General features: G+C 40.8%; 1 protein-coding gene across 1 annotated transcript in view; it reads right to left on the bottom strand.

The window, feature by feature from the left end:
• Positions 1 to 1,951: 1,951 nt before the first annotated feature.
• ubr5 (ubiquitin protein ligase E3 component n-recognin 5) overlaps positions 1,952 to 23,327 on the bottom strand; it is a 40,481-nt gene continuing 19,105 nt past the window's right edge. The window contains 43 exon segments of the mRNA XM_046834167.1: positions 1,952 to 2,686; positions 2,909 to 2,994; positions 3,353 to 3,497; positions 3,740 to 3,853; positions 4,165 to 4,320; positions 4,454 to 4,538; positions 5,206 to 5,384; positions 5,481 to 5,541; positions 5,632 to 5,762; positions 5,916 to 6,060; positions 6,568 to 6,655; positions 6,885 to 7,230; positions 7,326 to 7,446; positions 7,559 to 7,776; positions 7,909 to 8,022; positions 8,686 to 8,858; positions 8,999 to 9,072; positions 9,154 to 9,387; positions 9,536 to 9,747; positions 9,853 to 10,121; positions 10,904 to 11,161; positions 12,894 to 13,025; positions 13,122 to 13,233; positions 13,315 to 13,438; positions 13,558 to 13,797; positions 14,021 to 14,181; positions 14,330 to 14,459; positions 14,731 to 14,857; positions 15,551 to 15,669; positions 16,035 to 16,181; positions 17,441 to 17,532; positions 17,763 to 17,917; positions 18,025 to 18,122; positions 18,312 to 18,435; positions 18,566 to 18,661; positions 19,223 to 19,374; positions 19,491 to 19,617; positions 19,703 to 19,913; positions 20,325 to 20,522; positions 20,897 to 21,051; positions 21,228 to 21,339; positions 21,433 to 21,567; positions 22,181 to 22,293. Coding sequence (XP_046690123.1) covers positions 2,474 to 2,686; positions 2,909 to 2,994; positions 3,353 to 3,497; positions 3,740 to 3,853; positions 4,165 to 4,320; positions 4,454 to 4,538; positions 5,206 to 5,384; positions 5,481 to 5,541; positions 5,632 to 5,762; positions 5,916 to 6,060; positions 6,568 to 6,655; positions 6,885 to 7,230; positions 7,326 to 7,446; positions 7,559 to 7,776; positions 7,909 to 8,022; positions 8,686 to 8,858; positions 8,999 to 9,072; positions 9,154 to 9,387; positions 9,536 to 9,747; positions 9,853 to 10,121; positions 10,904 to 11,161; positions 12,894 to 13,025; positions 13,122 to 13,233; positions 13,315 to 13,438; positions 13,558 to 13,797; positions 14,021 to 14,181; positions 14,330 to 14,459; positions 14,731 to 14,857; positions 15,551 to 15,669; positions 16,035 to 16,181; positions 17,441 to 17,532; positions 17,763 to 17,917; positions 18,025 to 18,122; positions 18,312 to 18,435; positions 18,566 to 18,661; positions 19,223 to 19,374; positions 19,491 to 19,617; positions 19,703 to 19,913; positions 20,325 to 20,522; positions 20,897 to 21,051; positions 21,228 to 21,339; positions 21,433 to 21,567; positions 22,181 to 22,293 — 6,482 coding nt within the window. The 3' untranslated portion in view covers positions 1,952 to 2,473.

Here is a 23,327-nt window from a genome sequence, read left to right as displayed (position 1 = left end):
TTAATAGAGAAGAAACATGGTCCTTCTGGACACATTCCCATATCTTTAGACATCAGTTCACACATACTTGCATGTTTCACACTCCACAATGATGAATCCACCTGCCTAAATCAAAAGCCTACTCTCAAACATACAATAGACACAAAACTGAAATTAAGTCCAATTTGTTTTTTTATCACTGACTATCCAGACACCAAGAAAGAAAAATGGCAGGACTAAAAAAAATTCACTTGTTCCCAAACCACTGACCATTGTTACCCAATTATTCTACAATTTGATAATTTTTACATTCCATATGAGGTGTGTCCAGGGGTGTGTGATTGGTCCATTATATTCTTAAATACACTGTTTGTGGACACCTGATTTTAAGATGCTTTTTGAACATCACATTCCACAACAAGTCCCCATTTGCTGTTATAATAACCTCCACTCTTCTGGGAAGATGATCCACTCAATGTTCAGTGAGGTGTTGAGGCCTGGGGTGCAGTCAACGTTCCAATTCATCCCAAAGGTGTTGAGATCAGAGCATCCCAATACTTTTGCCCATATAGTGAATGTAGATTCAAGTATCTCAGGATTCAAATGTTTGCATAAACCAAATTCTTCTCTTGAAGCACATCAGACTGAACAGGAGTAGAGTTTGAGAACCGAACAGAACAGATTTCTCACTTAGAAACACAGTAAAGGAAGCAAATCATTGGGCGCCTCGAGTCTGGGATGATAAAACCTTTTTTGGGCAGAGATTCATAAAGCAGCGGAAAACATACTTACAGCCCTTCATTTGCACGTTTCTACACTGTCCAGGAAAAGCTGATTTTCAGAACATCTGTATCGGGATGTCCAGACTTTTCCACACCTGATAGTACATTAATAATAAAAATCTAAATCGGTGGAAGCTGGTGGTGTTTGGTTGGAATGAAAACCTGCACTCACACATGCTCTTTGTGGAAAATATTGAACACGCCTGATCTAGTTGGTAAATAAATAAATAAATAAATACAAAAAAAAAACCTCACACAGTGCTGGTTGCTTCCTGAACCCCACAATACAAGAGTGCATAGATATTGTAAATGACGTATATTCTGAAGATGTAGGTCATCTTTTCCATTAAGATGTTTATTATATTCTGGACGGAGGGTTGAATATGCAAGCCAATTACAGCCAGACTTTGTGGAGGTACAAAACAATTTAAAAAAAAAAAGTTAGTGAATTCCCCTGCATACTTCTTCCCTATTAAATATTGGAAGGTATGCCATTTCCTACAGCCTCTACTGTACTATATACTAAGAGCCTACAATTAACAACCTTTATTAAGGAGTTGAATTAGAAAGCAAACATCCGACCTCTCGCAATGAATTTTCACCAAAACCGTGCGTGTACGTTCTGCGGTGCACGAGAGAACAAAACCCTCCTCTACCAGCAGGTGGCAGTGGTCTGTATCTGGCGTTCAAAACAGGGAAACCGGGAAAAAGCCAAAACTACGAATATATAAAGCGAGCACTTTGATCGTTACTAACTTTTTTTGTTTTTTTTACGATCGTATCTGCTAAGTTGCAAAGACGAGAGCAAGAACGACAAGAAGCATCCACATTCCCGCTTTTTTTTTTCGTCGGTGTTGTACAATAAATGTTTAATTCAACTGATTTTCTGTAGCACTTCCTATTAATTGACTTTAATGAGGGGGGGGGTTGTTCATCCAAACACATCGGCATATATTGACCATCGGCAAGACAAAATCAATTGTAGAATAAAAATATATATATTCCAGATATGAATGTAACTAACCAGGTTTTGGAATAAGTACTGCTTTTTATGCTACTAGAAAAAAAAAAAACAAACAAAAAAAAACCACAAACATTTCCCAGACCCGCAAATGAATTCGATACACTATCGACGTGTCCACAAACCGCAAGCGCCCATATTTACGTGCGTCAGTAAATACAAGATCAAATAATGGTTTGCATCCAAGTTTATTTTGAAATTCCTTACGCCCCCTATACAAGAAAAACTGACTTTTTCCACAAAGGCAGCAGTGAACTCTGTCATAATGTTTATGCTCGGGGCAATGAAGGGGAAAAACAAATTCTTAATCACAGTGAAATCTTCCTTTTTTTCTTTAAATACATCTGCTGTCATCTTTGGCTGCAGTGCGGCACGCAGTTTGCTGTCGGGCCGTGTTTTCCTGGGGAGTTACAGTTCGAGCCAATGGAGCCAATGCAGGAATGTACGCTTACTCGGGAAAAGGAAAAAAAACAACAACTGAAAAATAAAACGAGAACGTTTGGTGTCCTCGTTCACAAGCCAGACTGCAAAAAAATAAAATAAAATGAGGAAAAAAAATATATACTAATACCACCAAGGATGGGACAGCAATTTCTTTTAAATTTCATAAAACTGTAGACAAAAAAAAAAAAATCTACAAAAATGGAACTAGTAATATTACACAACATGTAAAGTAAACACTTGTCACCCTCTACACAAAGCCGAAGTTCTTGGTCTTGATGGCGAGGAGGAGCTTCTGCTTGAGGATCTGTTTGGAGGAATAAAGCGGCACGTAGAGGCGCGAGATGCACGTGTTGGCCGTGGGAAGGTGTTGGTCGTCCGGAGGCCTTATGGTGATGGACGGCATTGGCTGAAATCCTTCCTCGCTGGCCGGCAGGGACGGGCTGGACGTCCAGAAATACACCTGCAGGACAGAAAGGTGTGTTAGGGTCTTAAAAACATCAGGCTATGAATTGCCTGAACAGGTAGACTTTTGTATGCACATTATATATAAATGATTTTATCTAAATAAATATTACAATAATTCAGCCACGGATTTAGCAACCATTATAGTATCTTTTGTGAGATGCTGTATGTGTGTATGCACTGAGCATGAGGTTAAGATGAAGGAAAGGAGAAGTCTCACCAGATCCTGCCTCTCAGTCATGCTCATTTTCTCCACAATGGACCAAAACCAGCGTTTAAACTGCAACAGCTTCTCTGCGTTCTCACCTGGGCATCAGACGAGTAAAAGCAGTTACATAAAGAACCGAGTCGGATGCAAGTAATCAGAACATTGTGCTTGTAAGATTTTGTTTGGTTTGCAAGAACAAAGGAAAATAAAAGGAATTAGGTTCAATGTATTTGTTTTATTAAATACAAAACAAGTATTCAAATTCATCAGTATCAATCAGCTCTGGGTTACTCGTTACGGATAAATGTATATACGTTTGTGTAAAGAACGATAGACCTAAAGAACGGACGATAGAAAAATAAATAGGATGAAAAATGAAAGAGAGAGTGGAAGTAATGGGATGCCACACTGCTGAGAGATGAGCTGAACAGGATGGTCAGGAATCAGGTTGTTTACCGGATTCGTCATTGAAGGAGGTGAAGCTGATGAGCATCTGCACGTTGACCTCGCCGCAGCCGTTAACAAGCAGCCTGAAGTCTTCTGCTGTGAGATCCTCCAGAGCATTTTTGGGGAGCACATCCAAAAGCCCTTTCCTCATGGCCTGGAGAAAAAAAAAATGTAATTAGATACACAATTAATTTAATTTATTAATACCTATCTACTTATACAGTTTAATAATCAAATTTTCAGTTTTCATTTAACTTTTCATTGGTTATACGTGTCATCATTGTTAATAATAAGCTACAACATAATCACATAAACCTGCAGCTCGTGGAACGTTGTCTGGATAAAACATCACTCGTGCGAATAAAAAGCAGGAAAGCGAGTCAGTTCTGTACTCACATGCAGAGGCTGTTCCGCTACAACCAGCATCCTGTGTTCGGCGTATTTCCTCACATACTCGTACACGTTCTGAGGGGTCACGGGCATGCTGCCACCACCCGCCAACAGCTCCACCTGATTAGCACACAATCATTATGTAATATATTTAAAACAACAACGGCATTAAACGTGTTACCACGAGTAACAAATAATTGTATTTCCTTAAAATAAATGCAACCTGGCACCATATGCACCTTATTAGCTGTTAAACATGCTAACAACTAGGTTTTAAGTGTTTGTAATCTGGTACACTACAAAGTGTTTAAACAAGTTTAACACTACTGTTACAGCCTATACATGAAAGTGATATTCAAAATGACAGAATAATCACCAACACATGAGCTCTCTAAAGTTCTTTAGAAACAAAGCTTTATGGAAGAAAGTACCTGTCCGGATCCTTCCTCCTTGCAGAGGTCGATGGCGAAGGCGAGGTCCATGGCGGCAAAAACAGCCTCAGCCTCGCTTGCCTGCGAATGCCGAATCAGCTGCCGCAGACTCTCGTACATCACTGGGTCGAAGAAGGCGAAGTCATGCCAGTTTACCTGCATGTCACACACACACACACACACCTTATTTTAAAGACCCAAAGTCTATTTAAACCGATTCCTATTTAATCTGCTGCGTCAAATCAAAACTACAGAGACTCCATACAAGGTTTTTTTACTAAATACCCACCTTTCTACCGAGCAGCACTTTGATGACGTGCCTATTCAGGGTGATGGGGCAAAGTTCATTCTGCAGAAGACACAGGCCGAGTATTCTGGACAAAAGGGTGGAAAGAGATGTTGTAAAATCAACTGCATATTACATAATATCTGAATCAACATTTTAGACATTAATAAGTGATCAAAAGATTTAAAAAATATTAAATAGTCAGGTCGGCTTTTATTGCCATTTCAACCATATACACCAATTGGACATAACTTTATGACCACCTGCCTATTATTGTGGTGGTCCCCCTTTTATAGTCAAGACCTGTCCAGCATTAACAGCATGAACTTCAGTCATTTGAGCTACAGGAGCTCATCTGTTGGATCGGCCCACACGGACCAGCATTCGCTCCCAACGTGCATTAATGAATCAGTGACCCTGTCGCCGGTTCACCGTTCCATCCTTGGACCACACTTTGAACAAATTCTGACCACTGCAGCCCGGAAAGAACATCCCACAAGAGCTGCAGTTTTGGAGATGTCGTCTGGCCATCACAATCTTTCCAAACTTACTCAAATCCTTGTACCAGCCGATTTTTCCTGCTTCGAACATGACAACTTTGAGAACAAATGTTCGCGTGTTGCCTAATAAATATATCACGCCCACTAACCATGATGATGAGATAATCAGTGTTATTCTTCATAACTTCTTCCCTGGTTGGTATACAGTGTAGTACACAGTAAAACAAAAACAAACTTCTACGTCCAGGTTCCTACCTGCCGATGTTGCGGAAGCAGTTGAGCCTGGCCTCAGAGTTCTTTCCAGGCCGGGGGGAGTAAAAGCCCCTCTTCCCAGGCTGGTAAAACAGAGGGGCGTTATCATCGCCATCATCCGTGTCATCCAGCTCCATGTCCACCACGCTGCGAGTGGAGGCATGTCTCTTCCTATTCTCCTGCTGTACAATATAAAAATGATTATTCGTCAGAAGACATTTTCTGTGAAACAATAAGGATAGATATATATTATAATTGTAAAATTATGTGCATTATACCTGTGCTTTCTCTGGAGTGTCGAGGAGACCAAGGTCCAGTATGCTGTCTGCACCATTTTCCCTTAAAAGCCAGACAGTTTATGAGAGCAATCCAAACACAAGTAAAAAAAAAATCAGAATGACCTTCAAAAAAATAAAGAAAAATAAGTACCTTCCATGTGTGATGAGAAGCTCCATGGCCTCCTCTACACGGGCTCGGAGAGAATCCTCACTGGCCAACAGGAGTAGCAGCTGAGCAGGTGAGAGTTCCAGCAACATGCCTGTGATTTTACTGGCAAACGCCTGTAAAGAGACAACAAAAATGTGAACATGATCAAAAATAAAAATTAAAAAACAATTTCTTTTTATCATCCGGCATCTTCTACTCTCTTTGTAAAGCCGTCTCCCTGCAACGGCTTCGCAAGAATTCTCATTTCCTGCTGAGTGAGTACACACCGGCTGCATGGCATGGACACGAGGGTACAGACGCTCCCCTAACGCCTGCCTGTGAGCAGGCAGTGGATCCGGCTCATCGCTAGGGTTCCCCTCTGACGCAGGACGAAATGGTCTGGTGTCAATGGACAGCTGCCGCCGAGAATCCCTGTACGGCAAAAGTAGACAGAAAACAATTAGCAGAGATGCAGCAGTTAAATAAAGGTTGATTAAACCGAATCATTAAAAAATGAATAAAAATAAAATTCTTTGCTGTGAAGGTAGAATTCCTATCAACCACCACAACTAATGACTGCAATCAGCAGAACATTATGGAATTATTCCTTTTTGCTTGATATTATATCACACACACACACACACACAGCAAAGTCAATACAAAAATAAACATACGCATGGGATCAGGAACTGAACAGTAATAATTAATTCAATCTAAATAAGGCTATAGATGTAAATCCCTAATATCCATGATTTTGCCACCATCAGGGCTTATCTGCTTATTATCAGGTTTCAGGATGGAAAACTGCTTCTCCGACACTTTTGATGAATCTAAATTTTATTGCACGTAGATATTATAAGAAAGTATAAATTGAGATTGTTTTGACAGTCATTTTTATGGGGAGAGTTCAGGGATGTACCAGATGCAATGAAGCCTCACCTGTCACGGTCTCTTCTGGATCCTGCCCTCAGGCCACCACTCCTCCTCTCCCTTTCCCGATCTCGGTTTCTTAAGCGCTGCATTAAATCTGCACAAAGATGCACAAATAAATAATTACACACACATCTATATCTATCCATCCAAACCTGTCAATCCATTAATCTATCTATCTATCCATTCATCCACCCACCCACACACATCTATACATATATCTTATGCCATTATTTCCAAATCTATTATTTCTTTAACATCTTAAAAAAGTCTTTTGAATCAGAAATAGTGATAAAAATATGCACTAGTTAGTAAGAGGGACTTACTGCTGGCCTGCATGCCCTTGCTGACACTCTGTACACAGTCTAGGTTGGGCAGTTTGTCATTGGATAGAAAGGCCTGCGCAATGGCCGTGTAGAAGCTGCGTGCCACGCCGCTGCCCTCGCCCGGCTCGTCCTTGAACGTGACCTTGACACGGTGCACAGCCATGGGTGTGCTAGTACAGCGACGGCCAAAGTGCGTGTTGAGTTGACGCATCGTCTGCTGGATGAGCTGGTCACGATCGCGATCGACTTCCAAAGCCAGATCACGAGACTGCAGGTTCCGCAGCTTCTCCATCTCCCGCCGAAACTTCGACTCCTTCACCTCGAAACCACCCAGCTCGGTCAGGATCTGCAAAAAACGTACCACGATGAATGCGAGTGCACATAAGACACTGCCGGCCCGTACCATACTGTATGATTTTGGCTTTACGTCGCAGAACTTACAGATCCTGGTTCAGCACCTACGTCCTCCATAAAGACCCGACCAAAAAGCTCGAGGGAGAGACGCCATCGTCCAAGCAGCATGTCGTGAGAGATCACCATACCCATGAAGCTGCAGTGTGGGCTGAAAATATCCGAAAGAAAAGAATCAAGTCAAATGAGGAAATATTGTGAAAATATTAAAATAATAATACTGCCACGTCTCCTCTCAAACACAAAGTAAAATTAATTTTTACATGAAAGTTGGAAGGGGTGGGCCTTCACTCTCTGTGAGTCCAATCTCCGCAAGAAGGCTGCTCTTTAACTGGGCGGCGAGATCATGAGGGGAGGGGCCGGGCTTAGAGACGTCTATGTCCTGTGTCGTCGTCTGCTGCTCATCTCCACCTCCCTGCCGAGACTCCATACTCATAACATTTTTCATGTTGGCTGAATAGGACATTTTTGTGGGCAGAATCTGAAGAGAAGGATTTTTTTTTTTTATTTATATACAAGTTACAAAAAGAAAAAAAAAAGTTTCTTTTTAATTACAGTAAAGAATTATAAAATGTAATATAATCAGAATAATTATAGTGGAATTTGTGTTTACCTGTAAGCAGTTCATGTCTACGGTAAGATCCGAGAGACCTTTGCTTGCCATGTAGGAGGATGAGTACAGGCCTTGACTAGGTCGACCGAACAGGTCTTCCTTTCTTGCGTTTGGCTGCAAAAAATCAGAATAAACAGGCATTAAAAAACATCATCTCAAACTTCCTTAAAAGATACACTGACCAGGTATGACTGACATTATGAACAGTGAAGTGAATAACACTGATTATCTCTTCATCATGGCACCGGTTAGTTGGTGGGATATATTTATTAGGCACCAAGTGAACATTTTGTCCTCAAAGTTGATGTTAGAAGCAGGAAAAAAGGGCAGGCATAAGGATTCGAGCGAGTTTGACAAATTGTAATGTCTAGACAACTGTATCAAAACATCTCCAAAACTGCAGCTCTTGTGGGCTGTTCCTGGTCTGCAGTGGTCAGAATCTATCAAAAGTGGTTCAAGGAAGGAACAGTGGTGAAATGGCGACAAGGTCACGAGCGACTAAGGCTCATTGATGCGAGAAGGGAGCGAAGGCTGGTCCTGGTGTTCCGATCCATCAGACGAGCTCCTGTAGCTCACATTGCTGAAGTTGTTCATGCTCGATGGTTCGGGACAGTTTTGGCAACGAAAGGGGGTCCAACACAATATTTGGCAGGTGGTAATAATGTTATGCCTGATAGGCGTATGACTAAATATCACTGAAAACCAATAACTAAGATCGATTCTATGAACACATTTGGTTTGGAGAGGGGGAAAAAAAAAAAGAAAAAAAGTGCTGACCTGTAGCAGGTGAGGTTGATCAGCCAGAGGAATGGCTTCTGCCACCGGAACTTCAAAGGGATTTGGTGGAATACATCCAAGGAAAGTCATGGAGTCGGAGCGACGAAAGAACGGATGGTGCTGACCCGTTTCTGAGGGAACAGGCTCCTCCTCCTTATCCTGAAGGGTGGAGCCTATAAAATATACAGTGTTAGGATGTTGTTGGTTTGAGATCTAATTCACAATAGAGCTGGAAACTGCACATCTACACTGATCTCTATAATCCTGTACATTTTGCATAGAGAGTGATTAAGGACCAGTGTGTTGAACTCACTCTGATTAGTGTCCTCATCGTTCTCATGCTCAGAGTCCTCATTGTCCAACGCAAGTTCTAATGTTTCACGATTCCTGAAAGTCAAAACACGACACAAAATTAGAAACCGAAACGTCTACATTGAGTTCAAGATAAAGCATCTTTAAGAGCCTGACCTCTTCCGGTCCATCTGTGAGGTGTCCAGTGTGGTCTGTAGGTTCATGGCTTTTATCCAATAAATGAGGGCCTGGAAGACGTAGGCCACGTGTTTTAGCGAACACACGTCCAAGACGGGCAGCACGTCAGAGTGCTCGTCATTGTGGGCGCGCATCAGGGAGAGCGCGTAGTTCAGAAAGTCTCCGCGTGCTGACATCATGCCTTGACGGGCGGTCAGCAAGGTAGCTGCGCGTCTACAGGATAAAAAATACATAAAAATTTTTAATTAAAGACTTAAGAATAAAATTTAGGACCAATATCACAACATCTAAAACATATATATATATTTTTTTTAGAAACCCTGAAAAAGACAACAAAACAAACATTTTCTAAGTGTCTGACCTGCGTCCCTCCAGTGTTCGCAGGCTGGCCTCCTCACGTGCGGTCATGCGCTCCCTGCGGCCCGAGTTTTGTGAGGCATGCAGCGGGTGGCTCGGGTGCCCAGGGTCTCCTGCAGAAGACAGAGCCGAGCCGTAGCGCAACTGAGCCTCTGTTGAGTCCATGATGGACACCATCCAGTTCCAGGTAGGGACCAGCTTCTCCTCTACATAATTCTGAAAAACCACATATGCTATAAGAATTCTGTGCTTCGAAATGTGTCTCGTTTTTATTTTATATCGTATATTTATCGTTTTATATCTCAGAACGTGTCTCCTCACCTGTAGATTGACAGCATCCTGATAAGTGAGTTTGACTGCAGCAGGGTACTGCGAGTAAACCAGGTGGTTGTATTTGGGGATGAGGCTCATGAGGTCAGAGATCTGTCGAATGACGATGCTGTAGGCTCTCGCCAGGCTGCTTGCAGATGTCAGGTAACTGCTGGAGTTGCTGGCCTCCAGGGCCGCGGCTGCGGCTGCCGCGCTCGTGCTGATGGCGCTGCTGCGACGCAAGTTGGACGGGTCGATATAGATGAGGCCTGCGGAGCTCGCTGCGGATAAATAATTGAATAAATAATTTTATACAGTAGCAGGGAAACAATTGAAATCCACTTAAATCATATATAAATCCTGTTGCATTTTTTTCTCCTCTTTGGAACAAAGTCTCTGAAAGCTGAAAAGTAGTTTTAAGAGCAAGTACTGCTTTACCGAACATAAAAAAAATAAAATTCAGAACGCAGCTGTCTGAAAAAATGTATGTTCCTTCATTTTTCATTTAAAAATTCCATATTTCTGAAATATTGCTTTGAATTTCCAACTATAACGTGTTACCTTACAATCTCTGAAGTATGTTAAGAGTCAAAATCTCTGATTTTAGGTATTAAATTACCAAATAATTGCCGAAAGGTTGTAGATACTGTTGCTTATACAAAATAACGTTCAATGAACAGCATTTAATTAGAACCGCAATTCTAAAACAGTGCAATGTTAATCATTTATAACTTTTTAACTGTAAACCTTCAATCCTACAGCATCAGAGGGATTATTCATGTGCAAATTCACCAAAAAAACAGCAGAACAAAACTAAAGTCTATTAGCGAATACACCCGTAGATCGATATGAAAACGTCACACCGTTTTTTTTCCCCTGATACTAATCCAAACCTGGAAATAACTCGAATCAAATTCCATCTTTTTCATACTTTTCCTAAATGCATACCCTACAATTAAAAGGAATGACTGAAAGCACAGAGAGGAGGTAAGAGGATCTGGTTGATGCTTCATCACTTCACACCGCGAGTGCTGAATGCAGAACGAATGTAAACCTTTCCTACCTGAAGGAGTGGAGGAGCTGGTGGGAGCACCTCCAGCTGTGCGCTGGCTGGGAGTGGTGCGCACCGCCCACTGCATCGAGCGTGGGGCCTGAGCAGCACTGTTAGCGTGCGTGGAGCCTGTGGTCCTCTCAAGCGGTTCATCCAGCAGGTACGTCTCCTGATCGGCGTCGTCACTCTGACTGCTGCTGCTGTCAGAATCGCTAGAGTCGTTTGACTGCGAGTCGTCCTCGGAGAAGAAGGCAGGAACGCTGCTGGCGCCTTTAGAAGATGAAGCAAAAGAAAAAAAGATCAGCCTTGAACTTCACCACATTCCTAAACTTAATTATTTTTCAAAAGAATATCCAAGTTACTATTTTGAAAAAATAAAATGTAAATTTTAAAAAGCCAGCAATGCAATGCAAAACAGGAGGGTGATTTCAGTCACGTCTGTGTCTTGTGTTAGGACAACTACCAAACCCGCACACCAAAAATGCCAAAAACAACTAGAGACAAATGTTTTGTTAAGGTGCCACTCATAAAAACAGCAAATTAGGCAGTTAATTAGTAATTAAAACACTCACTATGAATGTTTTAAAACTTTAAAGCTCCGAACAGACCATTTCTGTACTTTGGAATCAATCGCAGCAAAACTTGCAACATTCAAAACTTTATTACGAGGTGGTATCGAAAAGGTTTCGAGACCAATAGTGCTAACTGGTGCTATTTACCCACGTGCATTACCACGTTTTCGATTTCAACAAGTAAGAACAAAGAGCAAATGTGAAATTCTGTGCGAGACTGGGCAAATCCTCCACAGGGACGTTTGGCGCGACGTACTGTACGTTTGACATACGGCGATGCTGCGACGAGTCGTTTGAGGTGTTTCACGTCACATCACATCAGCAAGACCTTGAGCTCATTGAAAACCATTAGGCAACTTGTGCATGATGATAGTCGGACACCGATCCACATGATCTCTCTTCCGCGTCAGCTAGCTCGAAGGTCGCCGTTTTGACACCATTGCGGAGTCAAGTTTGACACTCTTGTCAACGTGTAAATATAGATAAAGTACTTTCTTGTAAACAGAGCTAGTCTTGAAACTTTTTGATACCACCTCGTATTAATTGAGCATTATGTACTGTATTTTCCAGACTATAAGGAAATCCCTTCAAAATATTCAGCTAAAGTAACACTTCCAAGCCTTCTCAGAAGTTCATATAAACTCACAGATGTTCCATGATGTTATCATTTCTAAAGGAACAATCTACACTTGCAACAATTACTGACAAAGTTCCAGCGATGTCATTTTTTTGAGGATATCACCAATGTTCTCTCTTTAAACTCTGCACCATCTCAGTGTTTACTAAACAACTTGTTTACTGGCTGGTCATTGTGTGACATGTATATCGCCTTGGACTGTACAACTTATAGACTGGAAATTACATTTAATATATATTTTTTTTTGTTAGGAACATCAGAGTGGTTCTGCTTCAGCGATTTTCTGACCGGAGCTTACATGCTCGACAATCCGATCAGGCCGTTCAGAAACAAAGTTTCGACAAACAGCCGGCGGATAAAATGGTGTATACACTTCATACAGGACCCGGGGAAAATATATTTTTTAATAATAATATTTAAAAAAAACGCAATAAAGGAAAGAGGTGCTCATACCAAATAAAGGAAATGCCAGGGACACCCTATTTCCTGTAAATGAGAAAGTGTCCATTGAACTAAACACTAGAAAGCTAGAATTTCAGGAATTAAAAGTATGTCCTAACAGTTAGAATAAGTAAAAATCACAAAGCACATAAACAGCCTTTAATAAACAATTATGACCACAAGAATATTTATTAATTACACGAGTTTCACGGGACATTCTCTTGTTTAAAGTCGATGGTTAATATTTTAAAGCTACCACTGAAAATACAGGCGGCAGTTAGCGCTATGGAATTCATCATGCTAACCTTTAAATTTGGGTTCATTCACATCTAAAACAATTTGCATTTAATACCTGCTTCAGAACCGGCCGTCGCCGCCGTTACGACACTTCGACGCCCGCTTGCGTTGTCCTGGTTGCTATGGTTGCTTTCGCTGTCGCTCTCGGTCTCGGCAGCGGCCAACAGATCGAGCTCCATGTCGCTCCCTGGAAAAACCAACAAAACAACTCATCAAGGAATGAAAGTTCACGAGCGTCCACATGCACCTTACTGAGGCAAAATACGACAAATTGGATCGTTACCATCCTCGTCGTGTTCATCGTGCTGTCCCTCAGCTTCTGCAGGCTCTTCGCCCTGCTCCTCCTGGTCGTCATGGTGATCCTCCTCCCCAGCGACCCCCTCTACGACCTCCACCTGGACAGACGCAGGATGAAATGTTATCACAAAGCATCTAGTCAGTGACGTACAAAAAGTGTTTGTGGAGGTGTTCCTGACCTCCTCGACATCAGCGGACACAATGTCATCCTGCTCCTCATCTCGTCCACGTGCCGTCTGTGACTGGCTGCTGCGCCGCGGCTGAGGGTTCCTGATGATGTACGAAGAGGCTGATTGGCTGGAACTGGGAGAGGTACAGACACACAGTTACACTTCAAGTGGAGGCCACAAGGTTTGAAATACTAAGGAGATATAGCTCCCATCATTCTATGTGTGTGTGTGTGTAGATGAGTTTATTCTCACTTGTTGGACTGATCAGGTGAGGGCCGTGGAGGCAGAGGCTCCACAGAGAATAGCTCCTCGCTGCCCTGCACGGCGTCGATGCTGGTGCTGGCCAGCGTAAATGGTGCCGTTGGCCTGGCGATGCCCATGCGCACCGGCACGATCAGAGACTCCGCTACGTTGCACAATTCCTCAACGGCATAAGGCAACAGCGCCTGAAACACACGTCTGCACTTCCCAATGGGCTGCGGGACGAAATTACTGCAGGGAAAAGCAGGGAGGGGATAAAACAGACATGTGATTAAAAATAATCAGTAATACAGCAAGAGTCAAGAAATCCATTAATAGTGCTGTTTTAATGCAAATTGTTTATGGTCTTCAAAAATCAGCAAAAGCTGACACACACACACACACACACACACACACACACACACACACACACACACACACACACTTATCAAAATACAAAATTTGATATACATACTTTTTCTTCTTAGACGATGCCATTTCCACACTAAGGATAACGAAAACCCTGGCAACAGAGCGCAGGAAGCGGCGTGTGACACAAATGGCCTCTTCTCTTCGACCCATAGTGTATTTATTCTGCAGCTCCTTCACCAGTGTGCCCAGCAGTGTGTCGATAAACTACACAACATAAAAAAACACAAGCTTAGTAGGAAATGCAGTCTTGCAGCATGGTTTTATGCACATGCACCACAAGAGTCTCATAAGCCGGGACATGCAGGGCTCTAAAACAGGCTGGACTGGGCATTTGTGCTTGTCTCTGACTCACAGTGAGGTCTGGAGCACACTTGACGATGAGGCAGTGAGTAAAGCAGTCCAGCCTAATTGTACCGCTCTGTTGGTTTAGGTACATCTGCTCCTCCGGCAAGAGATGAGCAATCCGGCTGCTTGCACTCAGTCTACAAATGACAGGTGAATAAAATTAAATCAATAAAATGCATGTCATAAAATTGTGCAGATTTGCTAAAACAAATATAGCACTTCAATTAGACTTAAAATAATATTACTTGCATTTATTATAGTTATATATGTTTAGTTTTTTTTTTTCCTCACCTCATGCTAAATGTTTCTAAAATCAAGCTTAAATATAAAGTCAGAGATCTAATTCAATATCACATTTGCATTTGACAGCAGTGTGAAATGAGTAAAGGGTCTGCTAGAGCCACTTACGGATCTTTGTTCTCCTGTGAGCCAAACATAATCATGCACCTGAGGGCGTTCCAGTCCTGTAGCACACGCTCCAGAGCCAGCTGGGCGAAGCGTGGAGGCTCTAGGTCATGATCGGGCATGTCTGAGTCTGGAGAGAGAGAAAGAGAGAACAGACTATCTAATCAGAAAATCCTGTGGTTTGAGTTTTACAGTCAACTTAGATCAACTTTAATCCTGCAGCATATAAATGATGGATTAGAGAAAACAAAAGGGTTACACTGTATGGACAAAACTATTGGGACACCTGACTTTTCCATCAGTATGTGGTTCTTTCCCACACCTCTGAAGGCACACAATTGTAAAGGGTATCTTTAGATGCAGTAGCATGAAAATTTCCCTAGGAGACCCAAACCTGCTCCTGTATGACAATGCCCCTTTGCACAAAGCCAGTCCCTATTAAGATCGGCTTTGCATGGGTTGGAGTGGAAGATCTCCAGCTATAGTGCTTCAACCCTAATGAACACCTTTGGGATGAATGTGAATGCACCCCAAGGCCTCCTCACCTCTCCTACACCTGACTTTCTAACACCCTTGTGTCTGAATGAGCACATTTTTCCACAGGCACACACCAAAACCTAGTGGAACATCTTCCCAGAAGAGTGGAGTGAATTATAACAGCAAATAGGGACTAAATGTGGAATGCGATGCTCAAAAAAAACTTTTGGCAATAGACGTAAAGTATGTAAATTAAACCTTGCTAGCAGCATATCCCTGTGACCCCGGTGCATAAGAAACACGATTTGTTCAGTGCCGATCTGAGAAGCGCAAGTTGTCGTCTTACCTTCTGCGTTCACAGCCTTGCGGTTCCTGTCCTCTCTGATACGAGGCGGGCGGTACTGACAGTGCTCCACGCTCTGCCGTGCAACCGTCTGCACCAAGAAGAGTAAAATGTGCTCACCTCTACAGGGACAGAAAAATCAAAGAACACCAGAGAGTTGATAAACATCCAAATTTGGACTTAAATTAAATGAATGGAAAAGGAGATGCTGTTCATCATAACATTAGATTATAATCCTTTGTTTAACCTAGAATCCTGAAAAACTGGGTGTTTTCCACACAACTACATGCTCTGAAACATGCTTGTTCCTGTACCAATTACATACAACAAGGGTTGCAAGACCGGAAATGTGGGAATTAATGGGAATATATGGGAATGAACAGGAATAAACTGGGAATTTGCGAAATTGCAGGGAAGCCAATAACTTAAATGTAGTTGAATTCTTTAAAAACATGTCGATCGCATTCGTGCGGTAAAGTAAACAAACCTGCTGTTAGGACTTGTTACTAGGTTGGTGGTGGTCAGCAGCCTATAGAGCAGGTCCAGGCGTGCTGCTTTCTGCCCGGCAATCAAGGTTTTGCACTTGCACTTCTCCCAGCAGTCACAGTATGCAGTGGGAGAGGTTCTTTTTAGCCTGGACAGACACACACAATGTATTTAATACAGAATACATTGACAGATAGCAGTCGAACGATTCATTGGTTCTGACGATTAATCAGCACCATTTGGTAATGGATTTTCACAGATACTTCCAGCTCCATTAACTGAGTTTTTCCTGGTTGCGTTATACAACAAGAGAGCGACCTCTAAAGGCAAATCACCGACTCCACGTGCTGTTTATTCCAAATGTCTTTATTTTATTTGTTTTGGATGTAATTGCTCTTATTTATTTGAAATGTTGCTTTTTGTTTCAGATTGAAAGCATTTCTTTATTTTACAAAATATTAATATAATAAATATATGAATTTTTACTTCAATTTGCACACTTGTTTTTAATCTAGTATCTATTTTAAAAACAATCGGTTGATAAATCAGTTATCTGCAAGTACAATCCAACCAAAAGGCTAATACCAGTTAACTTAATTCAATAATTTGTCATTTCTGGAATGAATAGTTTATTGCCTGATTTTCAATTTCAAGAATTTTTCAACAGCTACACAATAATGACTCGTCTTGTAGGATAAATGCAAGAACCATCGCCAATAAAAATATTTCTTAGTTATGAATTGGTGCAAAAATACAAGCCTCCACTAAAAAAAGCTTATTAAAAGTTATTTTTCTTACAGAAGAACTATTTAAAAACCCATGAAATCTGGTCTTTGGGGAAAATATTGTACTGTATAAAATATACAGAGTTTCTGCAGATCTCACAAAGTCAAATTCAAGACTTTTAATCACACCTTAAAAACCATCAACATTAAAGCTCTAAATTGATTTTCTTTTCCAAACCAAGTATCGCTAAACTTGCACTTCGCCTTAATAAATAAAATTTGTTTTACTTCATTGCGAGAAAAATTTGAGCCAGTGACAGAAAGCTGATTGGTTGTTGCACGTTGATCTTATTTGTAATCCTAGGGCTGTGAATTTTATTTGGACAAGCGAAAAATAAAACTACAGAAACTAACAAAACAAAAACGGAGGTAGCGTTAAATGGACATCGGAAAATCAAGACCGGTTTACAATTACTTAAGAACTAGAACAGCAAATTCAAGACTTGCACAGGCGAAAATTTAGATTTTTAAAATAAACTTTTGTTTTTAGACCCCACGGAAACCCTGTATATATTCTATATGTTAGCATAACGTATCTATATCTATATATATATATATATCTATCTATCTCAAATGTTGAATTTAATCTAAAATCATCTTGTTTATGAGCCTGTCTACTTACTTGCAGTCGTGGCCTTTATGGCAAACCCTGGCACACTCGGTGCAGCAACACAGAGACTCCAGCAAACCACATGTCCTGCACTCAAAGATGTCCTACACACACACACACACACACACACACACACACACACACACACACACACACAGTAAAACACTACCCAAAAAGGTCCTGCATATGAAAAGTGTGCTCATGCAAACATGTTTTATAATTTCTTCACACTCAAAAATTTTTTTCCCCAAATAGCAATTCATGTGGGGATTTCAGAAAAACAGTAATTTCACCAATTGCTAATTTTGCACTTTATTTTTCAGATCCTTTTCACCTGGTTGATGTGCTCGGCTCCTGTCCATGTGAAGCTGCAGGTGTCGTTACAGCAGAGCACGTAGAGCGGCGAGTCGTCTGGGTTCGTCCCGGCAGGACAGATCATTTCCATAAACACAGAGTTCACATCGTCCTTGTCCCCGATACCCGACTCTCCTGCAGGACAGAAAAACAAACCCGTGAGCAAAGATTCATGCATTTCAAATAAAAAAAAACATTAAAAAAGGTCAATTGTATAAAAGCTGAAACAAACAATGACTCACCCTTGGCTATTTTCTGGGCTGCCTCCAAGACAGTGATGGCTGCTGGGTATGCCCTCCCACTGACTGCTAACATAAACGGAGTCATGCCTCGTGCGTCCCTGGAAAGCGACGCATAAACACACCTCAGTCACCCTCACATTTAAACCAATGGGAAATGCTTTGCCTAGACTATTTTTACTGTATCAATCGTACAAACTTTTCTTCACATTTGGGCCATTGTTGCATATGCTTAAATCAAAATGCATGCAGAGGATGAAAATTCCTTTCCAACAAAAGGACAGACGTACTTTGCAGAAAGCAGTTCTCGTAGATGAGGTCTCAGGACGACGCTGTCGCACATCAGCTTGAGGATCAGGTGCGCGTTCGCCTTGCGGTCTTTGCTCTCCACCACAGATGCTTCGGATGATGGGCCTATGAGGAGATAAATAAGTATAATCTAATGTTCTAATCTAATATCAAAGATCTAATAGCTGCTAAAGAAACCATGACAACAGAATAAAAGAAATGACATAAAAGAACTACAAAAAACAGTCTGACGCACCCGGAATGGTGGATGTACTCGGACCTTGACTAGGGCCGGAGGATGCCGTAGTGAGAGAGCCGACTGCAGGGGCCAAGATGAAATCAATGTCACCATCTAGCAGAGGATTTGTTAGAGGTTAGAAAGAAAACAGATGCATGATTTCTATTTTGGGGTTATTCCAGTGCACGGACAATGGAGGGGTAGACACACTTTTTTAGGGTATTACACAATATTGAGTAAGAGTGCAACAGAACGTAGTTGATCCATAGGGATCACAACTCCCGCATGTGAACCGCGGATTATTCGCTCTTTTTTTTTTTTATACTTGCCAAATAATCTTAATTGTTTTTAAGGCAGTTTTAAGGCTGATATTGCTTTTTAAGTAATTTTGTTTTTAAGGCAGTTTTAAGGCTGATATTGCTTTTTACGTGATTTTGTAACTACACAGCGCAGCCATGTGTTCATGTGAACGGGACATGTTAAATCAACAACAATGACTAAGGAAGGACTTCTTCCCGTATTATTCAAATTAATGGGAGTATTTCCTTGTTGTAACTTTAAATTATATTTGTCTCCTCCCCTTATTTTTGCTGATCTGAAAAATTATCCGAAACATGAGTTTTGTGATCCATTTCACCACTAAGCTTAAGAATTGTGCAGACATGCAGCACATACCAGGATCCATAGGTGGGGGGTCTGGCACCCAGCTTGGTGGTGCGATCGGTGGTGAGACAGGGTCCTGGTGGTCACTGGAGGAGGGACCTGACTCATGGCGACCCATTGTGGCGGCTCGGAGTGAGCGTCTCATCATCTCTCTGAGCCGAAGACTACAAACATTTTTCAAAATAATTATTATGTACACACACACACACACACACACACACACACACACACACACACACACACACACACACACACACATTATATATATAAATAATTTTACCCGCGACTGCTGGACGAGCCGGTCCTGTTTCCCGAGCTATTGCTGGACACCACTGAAATGGCATTAGCAATGGCTTCGACTGCAGACAGTCTCTCAGCGAACGTGTTTCGCTCTGAGCGTTCGGCTTCTGCAACACAGTACAGGAATTCAGAAACAAAATTCGCTCATACGTTTCCTTTTTTGAGCTCTCCGCATAAATCCCTTATTCTGACCTTCCTCCTCCTTGGTCTCCTTGTTGCTGACCGGGAAGCAGACAGAGACGCAGGCGTGCAGGAGGTTCCTGTTTCCGTCACATCTGTGGCCGAGCAGAGCACCGAGAGCATGAGGGTTCTGCTCCAGGAGCACAGCCTGCTCTAAACCAACCAGGTACTGCCGACACGCTTCGTAATCGCAGCGCAACACATGCTGCATCAACGTCTGCTTCTGGAACACGCAAACAGAAATATATTCAAGTACATGGTTTATTAAAGTTTATTAAAGTTCTGCTGAACATTTAATGAATGTCGAACCAAACGTACATGTTGGAAATTTAATTTTTTTTATTTGTATGTTTTTTTAAATGGGTCCCAATACAGCATTAGAAATATCCCATTTCCACTCTAGATGAAATGACTGACCAGACATTATACAATGACTTTTTAATTTTAATCAGACGTATTTTATTTATATATATATATATATATATATATATATATATATATATATATATATATATATATATATACATATATACACACACACACACACACACACACACACACACACACACACTTTGACAGCCTTTACAAAACAGTAAAGAAATTGTACCGAAATAATAGAGAACAGAAAACCTACCTCTACTGCCATAATTATGACTGCAGCTTTCTTTTTGATTGAGGTGTTATTGGGTATGTTGGCAAGCGAGTGAACTCCGATTCCCAAACTAGCGATAGGTGGCAGATCCAGCCAATCAGGGTCTCGGATGCCACCCATGCAGTCGTTGGCCATGGGGTAAATGGTGCCATTGCCATCCCTCAGGATGATTGGGCTCTCCTGTAAATGCCATGGATTAAAAGTCAGAAATGAGGCAAATTCAGTCTTGATTATTGTCAAAAACAAAAGGTTTAACATTACTTTGTTGTTCATACATACATACACACACGTAATTTACATGGCAACCCTTTTGATTTTAAATCCTTATGATCCACCTTCACGATGTGATGATTATATCAGGGGTCCTACACATTTTTCATTTTTAAATTCCATACTTCCATATTCCATACAGATTCTAAAAGCAGACTTCGATAAAGATTTTTAAGTCCATATTTAACATCTGAAATAATGATTTTAAAGCCCAACATTCGCTACGTTACAATCTCTGATGTCTCTTAGAGCCGGAATCTCCGATTTCGATAATTTCTTTTTACCTGGCCAGCGGTGAAGATAGCCACATTACGCTCGCTCTGGCCTAGAAATGCCAGATTACTCGTAGGGAAATGGTTCTCTTGCTCAGCTTTGCCAGTGGCCAAGTCAAATATACAGTACCGAACCCAACTTCCTGTTTTGAGAACAGCATGGACTCCTGTATTGGAGAGGGAAAAAAAAAAAAATAAATAAAAACAAAGAAGTTTTTATTAAGGATGAACAAATTTTATAATTTGTAAAAATAAAAATGTGGAGATTAACAGCATTAAAAAAAAAAAAGCACATGTATACACACACACACACACACATATATACACACATATAAACACTTGCCTTTGGAGTCAACATTGACAGCTAAAATTTCAGCCTTTTCAGGAATACAAAGTTTTTTAGGTGTGCGCTGGAAACAGTCTGGAACTTTAGGAGTTCCACCAGTTTTAACAACCTGTAAAAGATAAACAGAAGACGCTTAGTGTGCACAACATTCAATACAATCGAGCGCACGTTTTCCCCTCTTTGAATGCGTTTATACAGATACCTGTAGCTCATCGATTCGGAGCAGCCTGCAGTCCTGCAGGAGAGAGGACGGGTCAGAGTCAGTGGGAGCTGCACTCTGGCTGCTCGACGTCCCTGGAAATTTCACAGCAACATATGCACCATCGACTTTTAGCACCTTGAGTTCAAAAGAGAGATTTGTTGCAAACGTGGCGTCAACACGAGGAAAAACACACACACAAAAAGAACAGTAAAAACATGTCAAGAAACAAATTACAATATGCTATACAATATGTACAATCTGTATTAACTAAAGCAATGTTATTTATTAAGAAATTGACAAGTGCATCATCCTGCCTTTAATTTACTATAGGGTTCGTTTCTTTAGACAATTATTTGTAGGATTTGATGTCAGTATTTGCACTAAAAATGCTTTAGAGTTTTATTTTATATGAAATACACAAAAGAAAATACATTAGAAAACCAAAGAAAATATAAAAAGGACATGGGAGAAATACAAAGTCTGATTTAATTGTTATTTTCAATTAATTAATCCATTGTTCCTACCATTAAAATTTTATTTCGAGTTTTAGGACTAACACACTAAATCTTAGTCTCTGATTTCATAAGCATTCAAATAGTATAGTGGCCTTATTTTGTCATTAAAATTACTAAAATATTGCATTGTCGTCATCGTCCCTCAACAAACAAATAAATATCACATTCACAACTAAGTCTTCATGCTGTAAGTCCTCAGTGTGCTCCTCATCTTCAATCCTACAGGAACCTACCTTCCCTACGGGGACATTTTTAACATCTTCCACAAACACGACCTCACGCAGAGGCCACTGTTCTTCGTTGACCTTTTCCTCCTCTTTAGGTGCCGGTGTGGAGCGCCTCCGCTCTGCGGCACAGTGAAAGGCATGTGAAAATCACAAAATTACTTCTAGGATCTTCATTAAAAATAAAGAAATAAACTCCAGCAGTATCATCTGCACACCAGGTCCCATTTTCTTTTATAGTGCTTTTTCTTTAACATTCATTCCCTTATATTTTATAATAACAAATAAATTATTTATATACATGTCACTACTGCTCTGTGCTTTATCATTAATATTCTAATGCATATTGTACATAAAAAAAAATTAATTTGCAATGTCTTTCCTTAGCGTCCTCCTAATTTACACAGAAGACTAAATTTGCCCTCAACCTTCCTTGAGGGGAAAAAAAATAAAACGAGTCATTCATAATTTAATACTGATGTACCGACCCTGAAAAACACAAGGAACAAACTAAATCAGATGCTGAGCACTAGACTTGGTTCTGCAATTAGGCAATTAAGACAAATGTCAGGGTCAGCATTTGAAGGCCAGGAAAAAGGAAACAAGGAAAAATTTGGAAACAAACTTTTTGGAAATTTAAATAAACCGAATCATATACAAAAATATTTTGTTTGCTCATAAACTAACATGCAAACTAATACAGATTTTCTTTTAAAATTTTATTTTGGCCTTTGATGTAATGGTTAGTATAATATTGTTGCACAATAGCTTACACACAGCACAAGGAAGTTTGAAACAAATTTGTGAGGTGTGTGTGTTATGGACATAAATGTTTTTAAATCTGCTTTCAAATCTCACTTTAGGATAGCTTTCAGGTGATTTTTATTCTTGTGATGTATTCTGTGATGTTTATTTTATTTATCTCGTTAATTTTTTTACAATTTTTTCTCTTTTCTCCTATGCTTGAAAAGCGCTTTAAGATGCAACTTTCTAAGGTGTGTTTTGAAGGAATGCACAATGCATGTAGGGAGTACAGGGACTTTACTAAACACAAAAGCACTATTCTTGTGTGTTACTGCATTATTGTGTCCTGGTGTATTATACAGTTGTGATCATGTACCTGTAAACAAGAGCATTTCAACAAAACTTTGTCAAA

This window comes from Silurus meridionalis, chromosome 21 (assembly GCF_014805685.1).
Source record: "Silurus meridionalis isolate SWU-2019-XX chromosome 21, ASM1480568v1, whole genome shotgun sequence".
NCBI classification, from domain to species: Eukaryota; Metazoa; Chordata; class Actinopteri; order Siluriformes; family Siluridae; genus Silurus; species Silurus meridionalis.
The sequence above is the reverse complement of the archived record's forward strand: the minus strand, read 5'-3'. Positions and strand labels throughout refer to the sequence as shown.